Raw genomic sequence first — 21557 nt, 5'->3', positions numbered from 1 at the left:
ATTTTTATAAGAGTTCGGATCGGGTATGGTGTCCAAATGGCGGTGGCGGTTCGACACCGACTCGGGCGAGTCGAGGACGATTTCTTCTTGGTTTTCCTGACTCGGCTACGTGTGAATATACCACTGAAGTACCTGAAATGGGGCCCGCCTTACGCTTCTCGTATTCCTTGGAAACAACACGGCCCGTAAGCGCTCAGGGGTGATTCAGTCAAACCAAGAACGTTGCGTGGTTCTTGCAATCCATTACGTGGAGGAGTGACGGGGTGATCTTTGAGATCCGTGTTCCCCTGTGATCGTAGCATCTTATGCTCCATCAACCGCTCGTCTTGTTGCCCATGAAGTTTTGAACACGAATATTGATGGGGAGTTTGATTGGATCATACGGCTTTAACTGTTCAAACCCGAAACAGTAGTCCCCGTAAAAAAGGAAAAAAATTAAAATAATGACTCGTATATAAACTATTTAACAATGATCTAAAGATTAGAGCGTAAGTTTTGATACAAACGATAAACTTTGAGACTTTGAAAAACCAAATTCGATTCAAAAGCCACATTAACAGCCTCTCCAAATAAAGATTGTTTACATTCATCCTCCCCGATCCCGCTAATGAGGGACCCATAATGTAATGTCCTCTCCCCTGAGATCATTTTGGGATTCCACACATCATGCATTTGGCTGTATCACATTTGACTGTCTAAGCTGATGCCTCACAAAGTCAATGCTTCTTTTAGGTACAGTAAAAATGATTATGACAAGTCCACATATCAATGGAAATTCTCATCAATACATAATCTGAAAAGGATTAATGTATGTAACTACAAACGCGTACAACTGATGACAGTACATCGATCTTTTCTTTCTATCAGAATACATCTGGATTGCAGCGTCCCGTAATGGAGTTACATTGCTGAGCCTCTTTCAGATGAACCGAGAGAGCATAGTTATTGAACTGCCAATGAACACATCATTCAGGGAATTCATTAGGGCATTGTAAAAGGCATGATAAAACGAATGTAAACAAAAGATCTGAATACCTCAAGAGTCTTTAACTGCTCTTGATACTGTGATACAAGATGCCTCAGATGCTGCAGCTCCTGGCTTTTCTCATTGTAATCTTTCTGGCGACCATGCTGGATTGCCACTGCATGCTTCAGAATAGTATTCTCTTTAAGCAGCACCTCCAACTGATTTTTCAGGTTAGTGTTTTCCTGTTCCATGTCCAGACGGTATCCAAAAAAGAAACAAATCAATCTTACTACTGGCACTTACTACTACGACATACATGCGGAGAAAGACATTACTGGAAACTTCTAACATGAATGTTCTGCAATAGTTCCACCACCACATGGCATTTACCAAAACCACACAAAAATGAGAAACAAAAGACCAACATTACTAGAGACATAAATGTGAATGTGCCAAAAAAGTTTTACCGCTAAATTGCTGGCACAAGTCCTTAACCAGCGGACGCAAAAATAATTTACTACTACCGCCTAACATCCCTCATTATATGGTCATAATTTCTAAACCCATAAATACCTTGTGGAAGCTTTGCAGTGCTTCAGTTGTAGCATGAGCCATTATCCACTTCTCCACACTCTCCAGTACTCTGGATGCACGAGACCTTGCATCATCCATATCAGTTGCATTCATCATCTCTCTCACAAACAGCTCAACCCATTCAGATCCATCTTTTGGGAGAACATCTGCAGCAGATAGACCTGAAGCAACTTGATCCACACCATTTGTGTTGATCACACCTGTCAAATATCCAAATACGTCAGGTGAAAAGAATAAACCTTCCATGTCTCAGAGGTGCACATTTCGGTGAACATGAAGTGCTAATCATAAATTTAGTCCACCTAGACAATTCCAGAAAGTAAAAAAAAAGACCGAAGGAAATTCCAGAAATTTTAAACCCTTAATAATAGGTTACTGGCTAGGAGACTAAAAGAATCTGCTTATTTCATGTAGCCTTCAGATAAATCAGTGTGTAATATACAGAGATAACCTGAAAACTACCAAAGATATTAAGCAAAGAGATACATGGTTTATATAGAGCTTATTACTTCCCAGGTAAAGTCAAGATTAGCTGATTACAAAGATAAAAAGACACGACATATACTGCCTAGGAATACTACCTGTAGCGAAGAATTAAAATCAAATGTTACTTAATTAATCATGAATTATGTGAACTTGATGGCATACTTGTAAACGAAAAGACAAACACAGAACCTCTTCAACTAGTTTTATAAGTCAAATAATCACATCTGCTAACTTAGAACACCCTCGTTTATCCATGAACAAGACACAGAAAAAATGACATTTAGTTACAAATGGTTTCCACATGAAAGCATCACATACGGATGTTCATCCTTAAAATCACATTTCTGATGAAACTAGTTGCTGGACTAACTACTTAGAGGTTCAAAGGTAGAAAGCATCATGAAGCATACCATCTTGATGACTACAAACATTGTGTTGCAAAGAACATCAAATATATACAAAGCAGTAAGCATATTAAGGACTGAGTATCTCCTTACAACATTATAACACATTCACAAGCTTAGTTCCTTCATGGAATCAGGAAAACAAATAGAATTTTGCTTTCCCAAAATAAAATAAAAGAATTTGACTAAAATTACACAAATTTTTCTAAGCATCAAATATCATGGATGGTAACCTGAAAAAAATTAGAAATTTGCTTTCCAAACAAAAAGAAAATAATTTGCCTGAAATTACACAAATTTATTCTCAGCATCAAATATCATGGATGGTAACCTGAGCCTGCTTATCCTGATCGAGGTTCCAATAAATATCATCAAATTTATTCTAAGTATCAATTATCATGGTTGATAGCCTGAATGGACCCTGTTTAACCTGATCAAGGTTCCAACAGACACAATCATGGCTATGAAAAAAATAAAAACAGATTCTAAGTTTGCCATTTGCCGCATAAAACTGCAGTTAAAATCATACAAATCACAATCACATATCCAAAACATAGCCGGAGGTTTTATTGAAATAAATTTCAAAAGGTTCGACATGTAGAAGAGATAGTTAAACAGTATATGATCTCTACGAATAAAAATGGCAAAACAATTGCAAATTTGACTTTATGACTAACAAAGTTTCTTAGTATGTGTATATAATGTGACACCAAAGCAAAGAGTACATTTAGGGAAAAGATGAAAAAAAATAATCTAATATTATAACCCCAGCAACAGTTTCTGGTAAAAAAGATATTAATAATTAAAAAACAAGTAAAACTCATAATTAGAGTTTTGCATGGTAAGATTAACACTATTAACACAAATTCTCATAAAAGGCTAATTGCAAATATCTTTGTGGTATTGTGTGCACAGAGTAATACATACACAAACTATTGCCTTGTGCCGACCGCCAAACAAAACACAGCCATAAGTACCAGCTTGTGAGTGACTATCACCAACTTAAGCAATAAACAGACATAAATAAAGAAAAGAAAAATAAACAGACGATAAACATTACAAATTTAAGAGAACCCATACTGCTATAACTTGATCAAATAAAGACAATAAAAGAAAAGAATCAATATGTTTCTTAAGTACTTGTCACTTGTAAACATTGAGAGCTATAGTAACGTGAACTTAAAAGAATGCAAATCTTCTATTAACATGCTAGAGTCCACTTAGAGAAAGAAAAACCTGTGTTAACATATAAAAAAATAAACAAATGAAATGCACTTAAGATACTAAATAGAGAATAGAAGCTTAAAAGCATTGATATTGCGATGCATGCACACCTTCAGTTGAAGGCTGAACATTTGTCTCAACCCCAATTTCAGATTTGCTAACAGAAGAATCCAAGTTAAATTTTGTTGTTTCTAAATGGAGATCATTCAAGCTTTGTAAGGCAGAATCCAAGTCATTTCCTGATTCTTCAAGTGCCCGTTCAAGAAGCTGCAGAAAGTCATAACCATTTATCAGCTAACATATGCAACAATACGCCCCAGCTTACACAGTTTCAAGACTTGCTCAAATAATCCTGAAGTTAGTACAGTTCAAATCAATAGGAAATTATTGAAATATGCAAACATGCAACAGATTGAGACAACCACAAGCTGATTTCTGAATATCACATAGGATAGGTTCTTAACCAAGAATATAGTATGGGTCGATAGACAGGGCTGTCACTCATATACCAATGTTCAATGATCATTTTCTGTAATAGAAATAGGGAACACAGAATTATAGGAAAGACAAAGCCTAACAGCATCCGAGAATACTTCAAATTGGCCTTTTGAGGCTCCTTAGGTCAGCAACTAAATTCTAAAACCAAAACCAGCAGTTAAAAACCAAATCCACCGGGCGTCAGAAGAAACTTGAATTTCCAATTTCACCAGAATCACTCAGACAAGTGCCAGCTAAGAACAGTGATTCAGAGGTTGTCATCCTCACAGAGGCCACTGGCATAGGAATCTGGCACCCCGCAGCAAATGTGTACACACCTAATCACTGATCCGTTGACTGCTGATTATGTTTTAATTTAAAGAAAAAAATAAAGAATCAAAAACAAAAGGAAAACACAACCCAGGTCCAAAATCGAAGTCAACCTACTTTTCCGTTCTATAATTGGGTAAATTATTATCAATTAACTGTATACACTTTGCTGGACCTTGATGCCTTCAGAAGGTTCACGAATTCAGGACAGAAAACTATGCCAAAACCAGTACAGTTTTTCTAATAATGTATTAGCTGAGATAAATGAAATTCTACCAAATCAAACATACTATCCTGAGTTGGAGTGCTGAAAAGTTGACGACACACTGAATAAATCCAAGGTTGAGTATAACATGATTAAAAGCCCATCTTTCTACATGAATTCATAAAACCAATCCATCCTACACCAAGAACAGCAATATTTAGAGCGGGACAATAAAGAAGAAAGAGAATGGAGTGGCTTCGAACCTGATGGTCCATTTCCGGAAACAGAGACCGCAGATGAGCAAGATTAGCCGCAAACAGATTAGTACCCTCGCCGCTGTTTTCACCGTTGTCCCGGTCGGCAAGGGGGGAGAGCCGTAGCGCGGGGGTAGGGAGGAAGGCACCGGAAGCGCAGCGGGCCCTCTTGGATGCCGGGGGAGGGGTGTGGAGGTGGAGATCCTCGAAGATGGAAGAAGACCTCTTCCCACAGACCACTACGGCAGGCATGGTGGCGTCTGAACCGTCTCGTAGTTGCAGTCCTCGGGGCTGAAACCTTCGCTGGTCGATACCTCTTCCAACCCTTCTCGGCCTCTAAGGATCGATCCTCGGCGAGGGAGACCAAGACCAAAGAGAGTGGGGTTTGGGGTTTTATAGGGGTCCTCGTCTCGATTTCGGAGGTGGGTTCGGAGTTGGGGACGTAAGCAAACATATGAGGCGACAAAATTAATGTTCCTTCCGTGGCAAGAATAAAAAGAACTTTCCCGGGTCGTTTATGGCCCAACATGCGGGGGACCCACACAACCTCTCTGTTGCTTCCTTATATATTGAGGCAGGTACGTAAGTTGGTAATGTCAATTGGATGCCTGTTGCTTGATAGGCAGGGGTAGTTTTGGAAGCGTACTGCAGGTGGGAAACCACATCCCGTAATCGCTTTGAAGACGGGCGGGATATCAAAGATAAATATAGTACAACTTAACTAGAAAAAACATTACTAATTAGTTTTTATCGGGTGATCCTTTATTGAGAAATTATGAAGAGGATTTTTTTTCATTAATAAACAACTACATCCTTGTCTTTTTAGTTTTATTACATGGTTTTTTTTATGAATTTGAATGTGAAATTTAAAATAAATTGAATCAAATTGGTTCGATTTTTTTTTTTTTGGGACAACAAAGAAAAGAGTAGAAAAATATAAGAAGAGAGAAGGAAAGGAGATAAAAAGACAAAAGGAAAAATGGGATTGAATCGGTTTACTAACCTGATCGATCCAAGCTGATTTAGTGAATCGGTTCAGAGAATAGACTTATAAAATTGGACTTTATTCTAAAAGAAAAACCTCCTGATAATTTCTATAAAGGAAAGTCATCCAATAAAAATCAATTATAAAAGACTTTTCTAAGGTAAAATGCCAATAAATAAATATACATGCATTGAACCCAATTTAGGGGCATATATTTATATATAAATCAATTTTATAAAATGTACATGTTGTTAATTTCCGACTACAAGAGAAAAGACATTAAAACTCCTAAAAAATATTAATATCCCATTGAAAATACGCTTCAAAATAGTTGCATGAGAATTACAAAGGGACTCTAAACCAGTGTCTGCCATACCAAATCGTACCGCCCGGTATGGATGGTACGTATCGGTCCGATAGATCAGTGATACGCGGACCGTCCAGTATCGGTCCACACTGTAGCAGTGCACTGTAGTACCGTAGCACTGTAGCAGTGCTACAGTGCTCGATACACCTGGGTGTACCGCTCGGTATATCGTACCGTACCGGTACCGAGCCCAGGTCAAAATATCGGTACGATACGGTATTACAAACCTTACTCTAAACATTATAAATTATTAACATTTTTAACTCCAGATAGCTAACAAAGTTTTGATGGATATTAACCGAAGGGATACATGCTCAAATATGCTAATACAAACTTGGCATGCAAAGATATATAACATCTACTATGATCAAAATATGATATATTATCTAAATAACTACATCTGGACACTGAATCATGATAAGGTAAACATAAACATACTGTAGGTTTTCCATTTGAATTACTGGAATTTGCTTCTTGACAAGCCTTTGCAGTTCCCTGATGCATATTTGAATATAAGCTATGATGAATAACATGTTTAAGGATTAAGAAAACTAGAAAACTTTCAATATTGGACATCTTGGGTTCCAGGGAACTAACCATCAAAAAGTTCCCAGAGGCTATGAGTTGGATTCAAACCAAGTCATGGTGCCCAAATCCTGAAGAATTAGTCTCCTTACATTTCTAAACTAAGAAAAGCAACATAGACTTTGTTGAACTGATTGCCAACAATGAGGAGATTAGGCACTAACTTGTCAAAAGCACTTTGCAGCTTGCTTGGGTTCGCTGCTTCAGAAGTTTTGAAACCTGAAGCAGATCAATTCAAAATTTCTTATTGATTGTGAAGGGAAGAACTATCACAAACCATTACGCACCAACTTTATAAATATGACACTGCAGCAGCAACTCCAGCTCATGTATTGGAGACAAAGAGAATTAAATCCTTGTACTTCCCTTTGATAGATATATATATCATGTGGTCAAAATATACAGCTCATTGGAACGTGAGTGAGGTCAATTAGAGTACACAGACAGAACAATTCAAGAGAAATGTGTACACCTTTGTTGTTTCATCTCACAAGAAACGGTTAAGAACATTGTTCCTTGAAGGAACTTCATGACTTTCTTCACTCTCTTCTGGTTTTATAACTGTGTTCAAGGCACATCTGATAACTGAGTTTACCTGTTTCCTTAGTCTCACATTATCTATAAACATATCAGTCAGCATTTTTCTTATCTGATTGTCTGTGCTAATTGAGATATCACCATTTTCTGCAATCAGAGGTTGAGAAGATTCGCTGGTTCGAGCATCAACAACATTCAAAAGAGATTCTTCATCATCCCTTGCCAGAAGTTGAGCCTGGTCAGGAATGAAACACCAGTTGAGAGTAATACTACTCATATTAAATAGAACCAAATAGCATGGATCTAAACTAGAAAATATAACAGTTACATAGTGTAGTCAAATGATACCTCTGCAAGAAGTAGACCAATACGATCATCTGAAGTTGCAAGGAGATCTAAAGCATCAGCAGGTGAAGAACTAATAGTGAATTTGTCTTCCTCATCCATGAGAAAATTTACATTGCACTCTTGAAGCCGATCATGAAGAACTCTGCATTCATGAAGAAGTTTCTCGTTTGCTGATTTTGCATTTGACCATCTTTGCTTTTCTCTATGAAGAACTACCTGATTCAACAAAGAGCAAAAAAATAAAATATGGAAGATAAAATAGGCCAATCACAGAAATAAGCAAAAATGGCTTCTCCAGATCTTAGGCTTCTTATATTACTTGTTATTTGTCTGGCTTTAGAAATGAAATTAAGAACGATTATTAATATCAAACTAGATAAAACATGGGAGATACATAAAAATATTTGATTATAAATACCAAGGTCACAATAGAAAACATCAAGCAAGAAACAAAAATGAGATTAGTCTTGGGCAGTTTGTAGAAGCACAATACAGTAGTGAAGGAAAATAAGAAACACAGGTAACCTGATAATGTACAATGTCTGGAGAGAAGCCAAGTAAAAAATGCGACTAGGTGAGACTTATTATTATCCATGTAATCTCAGTATCTAAGTCTGATATGAGGGATTGTTGAATTCATCAACTAGTAAGGCAATACCAACTTATCCAGCAAGTGTCACAAATTTATCATGCAAGCAGATCAATTAATTTGAAGGCATTAAAGAGAAATACCTGGACCTAGGGAGTATTATGAGAGAAAGAAAAGTGAATGAGACCACAATAGTAACATTGCAAGCAACCAATGAAAAGATCATACTGCTCACCTCAGGCACTTAACAGACAAAGCCTACCAAGTTATGACATCTAAACAAATTGACAAGATAAAACTGGTGTGTTTGCTGGACAAAAGGCTGGACTATTGCAACATATTTTTGCCAAGAAAAAGCCTTATCTAGTGCCTCTAGGAGAAACTTGAGAAAAATCCCTGCCTAATCTACCACATGTGGTAACTTATCCAACTGACCAATAATAACAAGCTTATTTAAGTTGAATAGGACATTACTAATAGTGAACATATTTAACTTGAATGGGACCCTGAGACTCTTGTGTACGTTTAGACAAAAAAAAGGAGCACCTACATAAATATAAACAATATCAATAAAACGAGACAAGGTTATCTTCCATCTGCTTCCAAAGTAAAGGTGCTCATATATAACACTTAACAATTCCTGCATCCTCTTACAATAGCAATGAAGAACCAACAGATGACGTAAAAAAGAAAAGGATCCATTAGCTAAAAGAAATTACTCTAATATGATGAACAGCCCCAAGTATCCTCAGAGAACAGCACAAGCATTCAACCGCATTCACTTTTAATTCTTACAATCAAAGAAAACTGCTTAACAAGATTAATTTGAAGGTGCAACCATAGGAAGGATGTACTGCAGAAAAACCACATGAAGATGCCAAATTTGATTACGACCTCATGTTTTGCCTTAAATATTTGCTATATAAGAACTGCTTCATTCAGTGAATAATATAGTTTCAAGTTTCAACCAAGATGATTCAGTTACCTCTTACCATTTATTTTCATCCTTAGATGGGCAAGTATGATATAACTGGATACTCATGCCTAAAGCACAACACTACCCTTTATGAGTGTAATCTAGCTTTGGTCCTGTCAATAGAATTTCAGCACACTACCTCTAGGTCAGTTTTCTCTTTTAAAGATTGATTCAGCACTTCCCTCAGCTCTGCTTGAGACTTCCTTAGAGACTTCACTTCTTTGACAAGGACCTTGATGTCAGCCTTTGATTTCATTTCAAGTTCTGCTAAGCATTTCTGCATATTCTGCAATTCTTCTTCTTTACAATGTACCTCATGCAGTAACAGTTCTGTTTCATCACTAGCAGTCGTTTTCTCCGATTCTGCATGATTCTTTTCATTCTGCAATTAGTGAAACCATGCCAGAGGGATAACACTCAAATAATGGCATATTGTAAATGATAAAGTTAAGAGAAAGAATTGCACCTGTTCAGATGTAAGTTTTGCCTCCATTTCTGTACACTTCCTATGCAGTTCATCCATATCCCATTGCATTTGTGTGACTCTCTCTTTTTCGATTAAGATGGCTTGTTGCAAGTTTTCTGTACCTTTCTGTTCGGTAGCTTCTAGTTCTACCTCTAAATCCTTGACCTATATCCAAAAGTATCGATGATAGTGAAATGAATGCAGATTCTGATAAAGTGTCAACACAAGGACTTGGAGTTGGTGTTGTACAAATTTGAATAGTTAAGGAGATAAAAACAATATATTAAAAAGAATTTATATATACATAGTTAACTTAAGTAGTGCATGTGGATCCACATTACAAGGAAATGCACTGACAACCAATTTGATGTACTAATGTCACAAGAACAGGTCAAAATTAACTTATGCTGCCAGAATCTAAAAGACAAGCAGATCCCAAGTAATGACTAGAGACGCACCTTTGTTGTAAGATATTCTTTAACAGCCATTTCTTGATTCAACCTTGCTATAAGATCCTCCATATCAGTTCTTGCTGTTACCAATCTTTGTTGCATATTGACAATAACTCTATTAAGTTTAAGCCTTTGATCAATTGGAAGAACAATTTGTGCCTTATCAAGAGCTTGTGTATTCAGATGAGGAAGTGCATCCATGATATTTGGAATTTCAGCACCATCAGGAACATCGAGGGATACCTCCCAAATTGAATTGGTGACCCCAGCAGCTGATACTTCACTGCCTCTTATGGAACTGCTATCACTCCCAATGCTTTCAGCAGAGAGCTTTCGAGAATGACCATAAAGTTTATCATGGTTCTGATCTGATATGGACTCTATTCTGTCTCTGGATGAATTTCCACCAATCGTTTGTCTCTCTAGAGCATGGTACTCTTTCCCGTGGTTAAACTTACTCCTAATGAAATCTTCTGGCTGTTCCAGGGATGATTCACCCATGAGATCATCACCAATAGCTATTGTAGAAGACACTAGATCATGAACAAGTGCTAGAGGTTCAGTGCTGGCTTCAGAAACTTGGGTCTTCCCTTTTTTCGGAGTTCCAAGTTCTGAGATTTCATCTATATTCTCACTACAGATATCTGATGCAACAGTGTGAGATATAGATGGAACTGCCGAATAATCAGCGATGGAAGCACTTAAAAGGGGTCTAGCTGGAACTGAGGGGGCCACAGCAGTAGCATTAGCTGGTAAACTTGGTTCTTCAAGTTGACAATTCTCATTCTGAAATGCTGAATAGGAAAATGAGTGAGCAGAAAGTAAGTTTATATCAAGGAGGTGAATTAGCTTAGCTAACAAAACCTACAGATAATCAAAAGCCATCTAGCATAGCATGCTATCTAATAAGCAAACAAAAGAACAACCATATTAGAAAAGCATGTTCATTAAAGAGAACCAACAAATGTGGAGGTGTAAAACCTACATAACCTTGCAGCAGTTTCTAGCTCAAGAAAACCTGCCACAGGTGCACTTCTAGAGAGGTCAATATCAGAGAGTAGCTTTCCCATCCATTCCTCTAAAGACTGTCTTCTCTGCAAGAAAATTATCCGGTTTAAGAATCATTAATAACCTAGAAGAAAAAGTAATTTCAGAAAAGAAAAGATGAGGCAAAGATACTGTCCAGCGAGGAGCAAATTTCACCATTTTACATTATCCTATATGCAAATCCTTTCTTTGATTTATTATGGTCGTTGTAAAGACTAACTTACTAAACACTAAAAAAGAATAATAAATCATTATGACAGTGAGAATATTTATCTTCTATATTTTTACTAAGCATCCTAGTTATTTTGTGAAAGACATACCTCAAACTGATTGTCGAATCCATATTAGATACCTGTCAAAAACAATGATGTAGGATTCTCCCCAGATATGTCAAATACTTGCTCAAAGTAAGTATTTGGCATATACTTCTTGTGAAAAAAAAAATATTTCATAAAAGTTACACTTTTGATTTTAGATGAGAAGAATATATAATAATATATGCAGTTCTCTCATTTGTATTAAACATTTAAGCATAACTCATTCATTCAATAATGATCTTGATTTATCAAAGGTTTTGCTGTCATCTCTATATTCTTGAAGCAATGTGTCACTAGAATTTTTTTTCTTAATAATTATGTTAGGCATGTTAGTAAATTACTTGTTATCTATGATGATATGTATATATGTATTAGATAATGATATGCATATACATATACAGATATACTAACACATAAATCAAACATCAAGCTTTATCATAATATACATCATTGTACAAAATATTGCTGTGTTGCCATATACATATTGTATCTTGTATTGCTTATACAAGATTTTACCTATTGGCAAATATCTAATAAACCTATTGGCTTCTGAACCTATAAGTGTGCTTCAACCTAGCTATGGTGAAAGTGAAACAACCAATAAATATAGCATATCCAAAAATGTTCTAAATAATATATCATGACATTCAGTAATTATTCAACATTGTTAAAGAATAAAGGATCTGACATATCATTCAGATCACTTCCTATAATGCAAATCCAAAAAGGAGGAAAAACAAACAGGTAAGTGTCCAAACAACCACTTGAACAAGCAAGGGATTAGCATGGATCAGGTCTTTTTTGTATTGTCAGGTTTTATTACCTAAACTGCCAATCACCTTACTTCTTAGCATCAAGGCACCACATCAATGAGCTCCAGATATCCTATGTCATCAAGTATGCATGCCTCAAACAGCAACAGTTTCCATTTTACAGCTTAGAAAGGTTGAAGAAAAAAATATAATTAGATAAATAGATGGAGTAAATAAAACTGATCAATGCCTCTGACAAACATTGTGGCATATTATGTTCAATGCATGCAAGTTGGGCTTATTGCGCGTAAGTGACTAAAAGTGATCAAATTATCAGACTACAAGCATAATGCATGTAGATAACTAGAACTGATCAAATCCTCTAACATACATTTTATTACTTGTGTTGTGCCTTAACATTGTGATATAACTCAATGAATACAATGATTTCTAGCCTGGTATTTAAAAAAGTAGGATATGTTTGTCTGCAAAATTCAAGGAAGTGACACAACATGCTTGTTGACATGATCAGTCCATGTACCAGCATAATAATGCCATCAACTACAAAAGTGGATCTGAATGAAGTTGTGATATATGAACTGTCCAGATTTGACAACTAAAGCAGAATCCAGCATAGGAAAAAGAAATCATTGGATCAAAATTTATACCTCTTCTAGGAGCATCCGGCTTGAGTTTATTCTCAAAAAAGCATGCTTTGGAGGGGCAGAGGGAATATCTTTTCTGGGAAATGTCTTCTTAAGCTACAAAAGAAGATGTGTATAGAGAAGTGACCAACTAAACCTCAATCCAAGAGCAGAAAATACCTAATATTGAGCTTTCGACATAAAACAGCATATGAAATAGGTTATCACACAGACATGTCACATGATTTTCATTCTCACAAGAGGAAACAACAGCAAAATTTTAACATTGATGATATAATTTTGAAGAAGTATATCACCCACAGGCATCAATATACACAGACTGCACACCAGATACATGAAGTGATAATAGTCAGAGTTAAAGTCATTAATACACATTGAAAACATCTTTAAGAAACTCATAACATAATGGTACAAAATTTCCAAAAGTGTAAAATCTAACTAACATCCAAACAAGGTTTCAAAATCTGGGCTGACTGGTCTGGGCCCTGGTACATGGAGCATGACGACACATGATACACTCTCATACCAGCCAGCATGGATGGAGGTGAGAGAGAAGAGCAGAGGAGGATGAGAATGAGAAAAGGAGCAGTGGAGGAGGAGGAGGAGGAAGAGAGGATGGCTTTGCATACCATAGGAGAAGATGCGGTGGCAACAATACGAGGAGCAATACCAGCAATTGGATGAGGTAAATGCTGAGATGGCGGTGACATAGACAGAGGTTACAACCGAGCAAAGGAAGAAGACACAGGAGGCAGAGGTTTCAGCAACAGTGTCCAACATCCTAATCTGTAGAGCATACTCCAACATCCTTCTCAGTCCAGAGTGTTTTTTATTTTCTTAATCTTTTCTACCATCTGTTGACAGCCAACAACTGTTAAGACTGTCAACAACTGTCTTTAGCTTTCCGGATTCAAATAATAATAATAATAAATTTGAAGTGGATCAGACAAAATCGTCATAGTCTCCATGCTCGTGCTAAGTTGGACCAGTAAACATCGAACAGTACACCAGTATTTAGAATCTTGCATCCAGGGTCATAGCAACACAAAGTTATGTCAGTAACACATAAGTTCTATTATATTTGAATTAACATTATAAAAATAACAAGTTGAAAGAATTTTGATTGAATAAAATGTTACAAGTCAATCCATTATGTGGCAGTCAGCTTCCACAGCTGAAGCTGCAAATTACATATTCTGAATTGATCTGTGTTAATGTAATTTTCTAGCAACCTTTCCACTGGAGAAATGGCAATAAGGTGAAAATGACGTGCAATTTCTCATAATATCAGAAACATGGTTGTTATAAGTGAGGTCTTTAGATGTATTTAATGGAAATTATCTAGCAACATGATACCTGAAATTTTCAATTACAATATCAGATTATGAGTGAACTTCTCTAAGCACACCTTATCTATGTTTCAATGACACGATTGATCTAAATGTTAACTGCTCTTTAAAATAAGAACCTCCTAAGGTGGTATCATTTTTTTGCCCTCGTGAATATCCCTACCTTGCATCTCCTAATATCCCCTTGAATGGTGTTTCATAATTGATTTCCTCAACTTACTGCTCTGCAAAGTCTATATCTTTGAAAAAGAAACTGGCTGTTTGTCTAACAAACAAAAAATAGAATAAAGAATACAGAATTGCATTTTATATTAGATGATTAAATCAAATTTATCGTACAGCAGAATATAACATCAAGAAGTCACTGAATCTTCTTAATAATCCATGGCTGGTGCTGACCCCTTCTGGAGATTGTATACCCACATGAATCCTGTAAAACTGCCATTTACTAATGTTAAAAGCAACTAGATTTTCAGTATCAAATAGTAAATGAAGAGGTTTTATCCACAAAATAATTATCAGGACATGGATCATGATTGTTCCACTGAGAACAAAAGTTGTCTTAAGAAAAAGTGCTAATAGAACCACACAGAAGTAAAAAATTTCTTACAAGATAGAACAAAAACTTTGACATTCAAACTACACAGCATATTCTTGCAGACTACTACTACTTAAATCTTCAGAGTTGCACTTAATTAAGGACAGCTTGACTAATATGACATACAATAAGATAAAAGAAGGGAAGCAAATGGAAAAAGATACGGTAGTTAGAATTTCCTATCAAGCTTACAGTTCTATAGGTATACACACATGAGAAGGTATCCCAACCTAGGCTAGCAAAAGCAAACTTGTCCTTCCCATATATTTAACACATCATATGAATTTCACTCTCAGTAATGAATACAACAAAAATTAGACATTAAATTCATCATCTTTTAATTTGTTTCCATAGGAAGAATTTCTTTTACTATTACTTCAAATCTGATTATTACATCTAGTCATCACCAACAAAAGTGCATTTGACATGGAGAGTTTAAGAGCAATGACAATGCATGGAAGATTATTACAACAATAGGATTTAAGAAGCTTTCTTGAGATGTTCCAGGTTCTGTCTGAACAACCCAAGAAGGAATCATGGCACAGTAACTCCAACCAGTTTGAGGATTGTGTGGCCATATAGTATTTCTTCCATCCTGCAAAGAAGTAAATGAACCAAATGATGATTGGGCATTTTAAAACAAATGCTAGTTATCCTAGAAGATCAGTAATATGAAAAAACAAGTTTACAAAATATGAACTTGCCTGAATACAATTCAGAAGACTTCTAGAGAGTTTCAGCTAAAATAATTATTTAAAATAAGGTACAAGGCACTTAGAAAAAGGTACTTACAAAGTGATACATTAAAAAAGATAGGAGGGAAATTATTAGACATTAAAGAAACTAAGTATCCTAAACGTCAGGCAATAAGTGGCAAGTATGAAAAAAACAATAGAACTATAAATGAGTTTCATAGAATAAAAAACTAAAGAAAGGCAATTTAGGCTGCTTGATGATACAATCTGATTCATCCAAGGAGCTTGAAAGCATGTGAGGTTTAAACCAAGGGAAAGCACTCTAATTAAAGGATTGAGCACATAACATTGTTCAAACTGAGAAACAAAGATAATATAAACTTTTGAGCTCATAGTAAAGATAACAGCAAACTGATGAGATACAATGTTCTCTTTCACAACATCAGGATCATATCTATCCAAAAAATAATGCAAGATAAATGTAACACCCTTGATTAGTCCCACATCGAAAGTGGGCAAGATTAAGATTGGCTTATAAGGGTCTGAGTATCCTACTATCAACTTCAGCTTAAGTATTTTGGTCAGTGGTTTAGACCAAGTTGATAGGCTAGTTAGCCCATCAGGCTCGAGTCATGACATTTGGTATCAGAGCCGACCTAGCATTTGAGCATGGTGAGGGGGCTCGAGTAGGAAAGGACTACCTGTAGACGGAGTCAGAGGACTCGTCACGGTGTGGAGCCACCACTGGGCTACGCCTCACATGCACTATGCTAAGGCCTGATCTGGGTTATGTTGGGCCTTGACGAGGACGTCAAGCCTTTGAGTGGGGGTGATTGTAACACCCTTGATTAGTCCCACATCGAAAGTGGGCAAGATTAAGATTGGCTTATAAGGGTCTGAGTGTACTACTATCAACTTCAGCTTAAGCATTTTTGTCAGTGGTTTAGACCAAATAAAATTGATAGGCTAATTAGCCCATCAGGCTCGAGTCATGACAATAAAGAAGCATGATACGCTTGACATACTCATTCAAACTTCATGGTCTTATGAAGAAAAACATAATACAACAACAACATGCCATACTGTCCAAACTATCTGAAATCAAGTTGTATGAAAATATACATATAAACTTTGATGATCTCTTTGTTGCAAAGTCTTTTACCGGATTGAATATCCAATAAATTAATTTTAATGGCTAGATTGTAATATCATAATTATAGTAAGAGAAAAAGAATGCACTTAAGCAAAGTAAACAGGAAATTCCAACATAGAATGAATAAATGATAATATTCATTAATGAGAAACACTAGAAGTTGAGTTATGGACATCTTCAAAAATGCAGTGAAGTAAAATCAAGCATCCATGATAATTAGTAGCAGAAATTTCATCTCATGGGATCATCAATCATGAAGTGCATCCACAATGATGGAATGTCTTTAAATACCTTGCAAGCAAGTTAGATGGTCCAAAAGGTTAAGCTACTCCCCAAGGTTCGTTAGCTGAAAATGGTAGTGGGAAAGTGCTAACAAACATAAGTTAGGAAGCTTGGAGTTAAGCAATAGGGAGATTGCTGAAGCAACACAAGTAATAAATGCAAGGAAAGCATACATATTAAAGCAGCAAAGAACATGATGTAGTTAATTGCTTGATCTCTTTGCATCTTTATGGCTTATGATAATAGGTTCATCACTGAGTAATTGTACCGATGATACTTTTAACTTTATTGAGCTCATAAGAACCAGAACATGTGAGACTGAAGATGCTTGGAGCATTTAACGGTGAAATTTTTGAAAAATAGAAATAAATGCATTCAAGAGGTCTCTAACTCTCAGTATACTTGGGTGGTTTGTGCTTAAAAGCAGATGGAGAGATCACGTAAGTCCAGAAAACTTCTATTCTCTTTATTGGTGAAGGCTTCCATTTCTTTTGTGCTGGTTTTTCTTTCTTTTTATACATTGTCATCCTGTTGTACTTGTTAAAGGTCACAATCCACATCTTTCCTAAGTCTAATACCTGTGCAGTTTCAATTATATTAATCATTTTACTGCTTGCATGTTAGCTGACCGGTATGGACACAATTTAAGATGATAGTAAGCATCATAATTTTATCTAATTCCCCTCGGCAATGGCCTCCAGATTATTAACTAGAACAGTAAACAACTATGATGACTGTAGAAGGCAAATTAAAGAAAAATGATATATATGTCGCCTTCGTCCTTGATCTAGTAACATTTATCATTAGCAAGCACCAAGCTCATGACAGTGTTCAAACTTCAAAATCAGTTTGCGAATTTAACTCAGAATCTAATCACATTTTCATCGTCTAACAAAATTTATCTAAGCTAAGAAAACCACCAAATTGAGTGTAGAATGGCATGATCCACGATTCAAACCCTAAATAAAACGAAAGGAACCCAAGAGATGGAAGATTTTAAGCAGAAAGCCTATCAGATAGGTCAGATTCGCTTTATCGGGCGCAAATTTACACAGGAAATCCCAGGATTTCAGCGCCGAAGGCATCTACTCATGAAGAAGATCCGAGGAGGTGGAGGGGGGCGTACGTACCCAACGCTTCGGTGGAGGGCTCCAGTCCATGCCGAGGGGCAACGGCGAGGTCCCATCGTGTCGGTGCTTCGGGGGGCTGTTGGTGGGCATCGCAGATCTCCCGCGGGAGATTGAAAGATCGAGGTTCAAGGCTAGTTAAGGAGATCGGATCGAGGAGGGGAGGAGAGGAGGGCGAGACGGGACGATCGCGCAGTGGGTATCGCTGCTGGGTTTGGAAAGGCAACGCCACCAAACCGTCTTCGCTTCGGTCGTCTCTCCGGTGTTTCGTTTCTTTTCACCCGCAGCGTAACTAATCGTCTTCAAAGCTTCAGCTAATTGAAAAATAATTAATGCTTTGGCTCGTGCAACGCACGTTAGGCGGCTTTTATATATGGACAAATTCTTTTTCATTATTTTCTGTAAAACATAACCTTTTGTTTTATTTCCGACGTCAAGCACGTTAAACACAACGCACGTACGTTAAGCCCTATTGACGTGGACCAATCACTCGACGAGGGGGCCACCGCTCCTTGCAATCGGATCGACATCACCTGCTCGGACAGTCAATATGGGATAGAAATGGGCGATAAAACGAACCATTCGGTCAACTCCTCCCTCCCAAACTCTGCTGTTGCCCCTTGCGCCACCTTCACTCACCTCGCCCTCTCCCAAAACCTCCTCGTCCGCCCACTTCTCGACACTCTCACTATCATGCCATCACTTGCCCATCTCAACCTCATCGATAACATTTTTTTCGACCCCATCCCACCACCCTCCTCCAATCACTTCCAAGCCATCCAGGAGCTCTCGCTCGTCGCGAACCAACTCACCTCCACCGTCCTCACCTTCCTGGGCAACCTCATTACTCTGTCATCTCAACCTCTCCTACAACCTCGAGATTCTCAAGCTCATCGACTGCAATCTCATTGGCGATATCCCGTCATCGTTCGATCGGGTTCTTAAAACTCACCAACCTCTCTAGTGTTGTCCAAATTGAGCTATATAATTACTCTCTCTCAAGTCTCATTTCGTCGAGCTTCGATAAGCTCAGCTCATTACTCTGCATCAACAAAGTTTTGATGGAACCGAGGGCGATGGTAGAGGGGGACAACAGGACCTCGACAGAAGATAAGATTTTTCTAACTAAAAAAATCTCTCTATTCTATTGAGGAAAATTACGAGGAAAATTCTCTCTCTCAGTCTATATAAATATATAAATAAGAGAGGGATATGTTAATGTATTAAAGCTAAAGTTACTTAAATAAAATTTCTTTATTTCTTTAATAAAATTTTTTTAATAATTATTTTTATCTTCTATTATTTTCATTACTGATAAGATAGCAAGACGATAGAGGAGAAAGTTATAATGGGGCGGCCAAAGGTAATCTCATATTTAGAAAAAAAAATAATATTCTATAAAAAAAGTCTTAAGAATTTTTTGAGAAATTTTGTTATATATATAATGTCAAAAAAAATATAATTTATCGAAAAGATGTTTCTTGTACCATTTTTTTTTTCACGTATTTTTAGACTTCATTGATAGAGTTGTAAATGTTTTGGATTCATACATTCAATAATTAATATATTTACTTGGATAATTTCTTGAAAATTTTTTTTTTTAGTTTTTCTCGTAAGGTGCTTTTTTTTCCAACTGTGTTCTCACATAGTTTTCCTGCCCGAACACCCTATAAGATTTATAATTTTTTAATAGAGTTTATATTATTTTTGACATCTCCCCTAAAATATTGTGTCTATTAAAAACATTATAATTAAGTTAAATTGACTCAAAATCTAACCAAAACTAATATAGTTTCAGACAATTATCCTCATTGATTTAGGAGTAAGTATAAGCAAATAATAAGATTTTTTATATTAGTTACAGTGTTTTTAAATAGGTTTACGATATTTTTTATTTCTCTATGAAAACATTATAAACTTATTCAAAAATATCATACCTAATATATTCAAAATTATATACAAAAAATAAAGTTTGAAATAATTATTTTTGAATGGATTATTTAGTGCACATTCACGAAAACATTATAACTGAAGATATGGACTCAAAATCCAATATAAACTACCTCATAAAAAAAATCTCAGATAATTCACACATGTAGGACGAGATTTTTCTCAAGATAATTAAATTATCATTGTAATATTTATTAGTGTTTTAATCAGGATTTTTATATCCTACTTTTTGCTTGAACGTATAATCCACACTAAGAAAAAATATGCAGTAAAAAAAGTGAGTTCAGGAAATTAAATAAATAGTTGTTGTATTTATTTTATTTTATTTTTTGAAGAAAAATATTCAAATTTACTTATTATTTTAGGATTATTATTTCCTAAACCATCCCCATCACAGACCCCATTCTGCTTGCCACTTTGGGCCTCTGAATTCGACAGCGTTGCGCCGGCGATCACCAACAAATGGAGTATCTCGCGGCCGTGGCCGGCGACATCGAACCGGCCGGTTTTCCACCGGTCCGCCGGCATCCAGGTCACGTAGAAGGCGGTCCCCGTCACTTACGACACGGCCACGCCACCTAGGAGAAGAAAGAATCATCCTTTCTTGTTCCTTTGATAAGGTTGCACCAGCTGGAACACCAGAGGGACGGGCTTGCATTAAGGCCTAAACATTGCAGGTCTGGTCAAAGTCAACCAGCGACTTGCGAAGACTAGATTAGGTTGGCTTCAATTCTGCATGGCAGCCATTAACAGAGGACTCAACTTTGCTTCTTGAGTTGACGCGTAGTTTGCCGCAAGCAAGAAGTCAAATGTCTTCTTCATCAGCTCTCATTGTGTATGCCTGAAGTGAAAGGTATTTATTTCCGATCCTTGCTGACTTGTCTTTGATGTCAGCATGATCATCTAATTTAAAGAAACAGCTGCTTCTCTAATCTAGAATAGTAAGAAAGATCTAGTTTATCATTATAGATTGATATTTCAGATCAGATACATATCGTAATATTGTTATATCTAATTTTATTTTATTTTTTATATTTATCAGATAAAAAAAATATTAAGTTCTCTCAAAACTTTAAAATATTTATTTTGTCATTACCGATCATATCGTCTACTCATAGAGAAGAACAATTAACATATAAACTTTTTTTTAACAAATAAGTTAGGATATAATAAATAATAATAATAATTATAAAAATATGAGTATTAAGTAATTTTTTTTTCTATTATGCTCGCATAAAATCTATAAAAACACTAGATTAAAAAAAAAACAAAAACAAAACTCAATCGCTTGTGAAGGTGTAATTTTCTCAAGAACAACTGTCTCAGTTCTAATCAATCGGCGAAGTGAAGAAGAAGTCTTCTCACCGACAACTAAC

General features: G+C 36.3%; 2 protein-coding genes across 8 annotated transcripts; both read right to left on the bottom strand.

Annotated features, from left to right (window-relative positions):
- Nucleotides 1-619: 619 nt before the first annotated feature.
- Nucleotides 620-5402, bottom strand: LOC135604958 (uncharacterized). The gene is made up of 5 exons (XM_065094610.1): nucleotides 4951-5402; nucleotides 3786-3942; nucleotides 1541-1761; nucleotides 1036-1209; nucleotides 620-950 (listed from the first exon to the last, which is right to left on the bottom strand). Exons 1-5 carry the CDS (start codon nucleotides 5191-5193, stop codon nucleotides 864-866), a joined length of 882 nt encoding a protein of 293 aa, XP_064950682.1. The 5' UTR covers nucleotides 5194-5402; the 3' UTR covers nucleotides 620-863.
- Nucleotides 5403-7226: 1824 nt separating this feature from the next.
- On the bottom strand, nucleotides 7227-18543 carry LOC135605430 (PX domain-containing protein EREL2-like). 7 transcript variants are annotated; one of them, XM_065095500.1, is made up of 11 exons: nucleotides 18235-18542; nucleotides 17114-17191; nucleotides 15444-15569; nucleotides 14716-14814; nucleotides 13031-13123; nucleotides 11232-11340; nucleotides 10253-11040; nucleotides 9795-9959; nucleotides 9468-9710; nucleotides 7764-7979; nucleotides 7227-7650 (listed from the first exon to the last, which is right to left on the bottom strand). In XM_065095500.1, exons 3-11 carry the CDS (start codon nucleotides 15510-15512, stop codon nucleotides 7366-7368), a joined length of 2067 nt encoding a protein of 688 aa, XP_064951572.1. In that variant the 5' UTR covers nucleotides 15513-15569; nucleotides 17114-17191; nucleotides 18235-18542; the 3' UTR covers nucleotides 7227-7365. The 7 variants fall into 7 exon arrangements, with proteins under 7 accessions (XP_064951572.1, XP_064951574.1, XP_064951571.1 ...); XM_065095502.1 differs by having other exon boundaries at nucleotides 14716-14806; XM_065095499.1 differs by having other exon boundaries at nucleotides 17114-17168.
- Between the last annotated feature and the right edge of the window lie 3014 nt (nucleotides 18544-21557).

This window comes from Musa acuminata, chromosome BXJ2-2 (assembly GCF_036884655.1).
Source record: "Musa acuminata AAA Group cultivar baxijiao chromosome BXJ2-2, Cavendish_Baxijiao_AAA, whole genome shotgun sequence".
Taxonomy (NCBI): domain Eukaryota; kingdom Viridiplantae; phylum Streptophyta; class Magnoliopsida; order Zingiberales; family Musaceae; genus Musa; species Musa acuminata.
The sequence above is the reverse complement of the archived record's forward strand: the minus strand, read 5'-3'. Positions and strand labels throughout refer to the sequence as shown.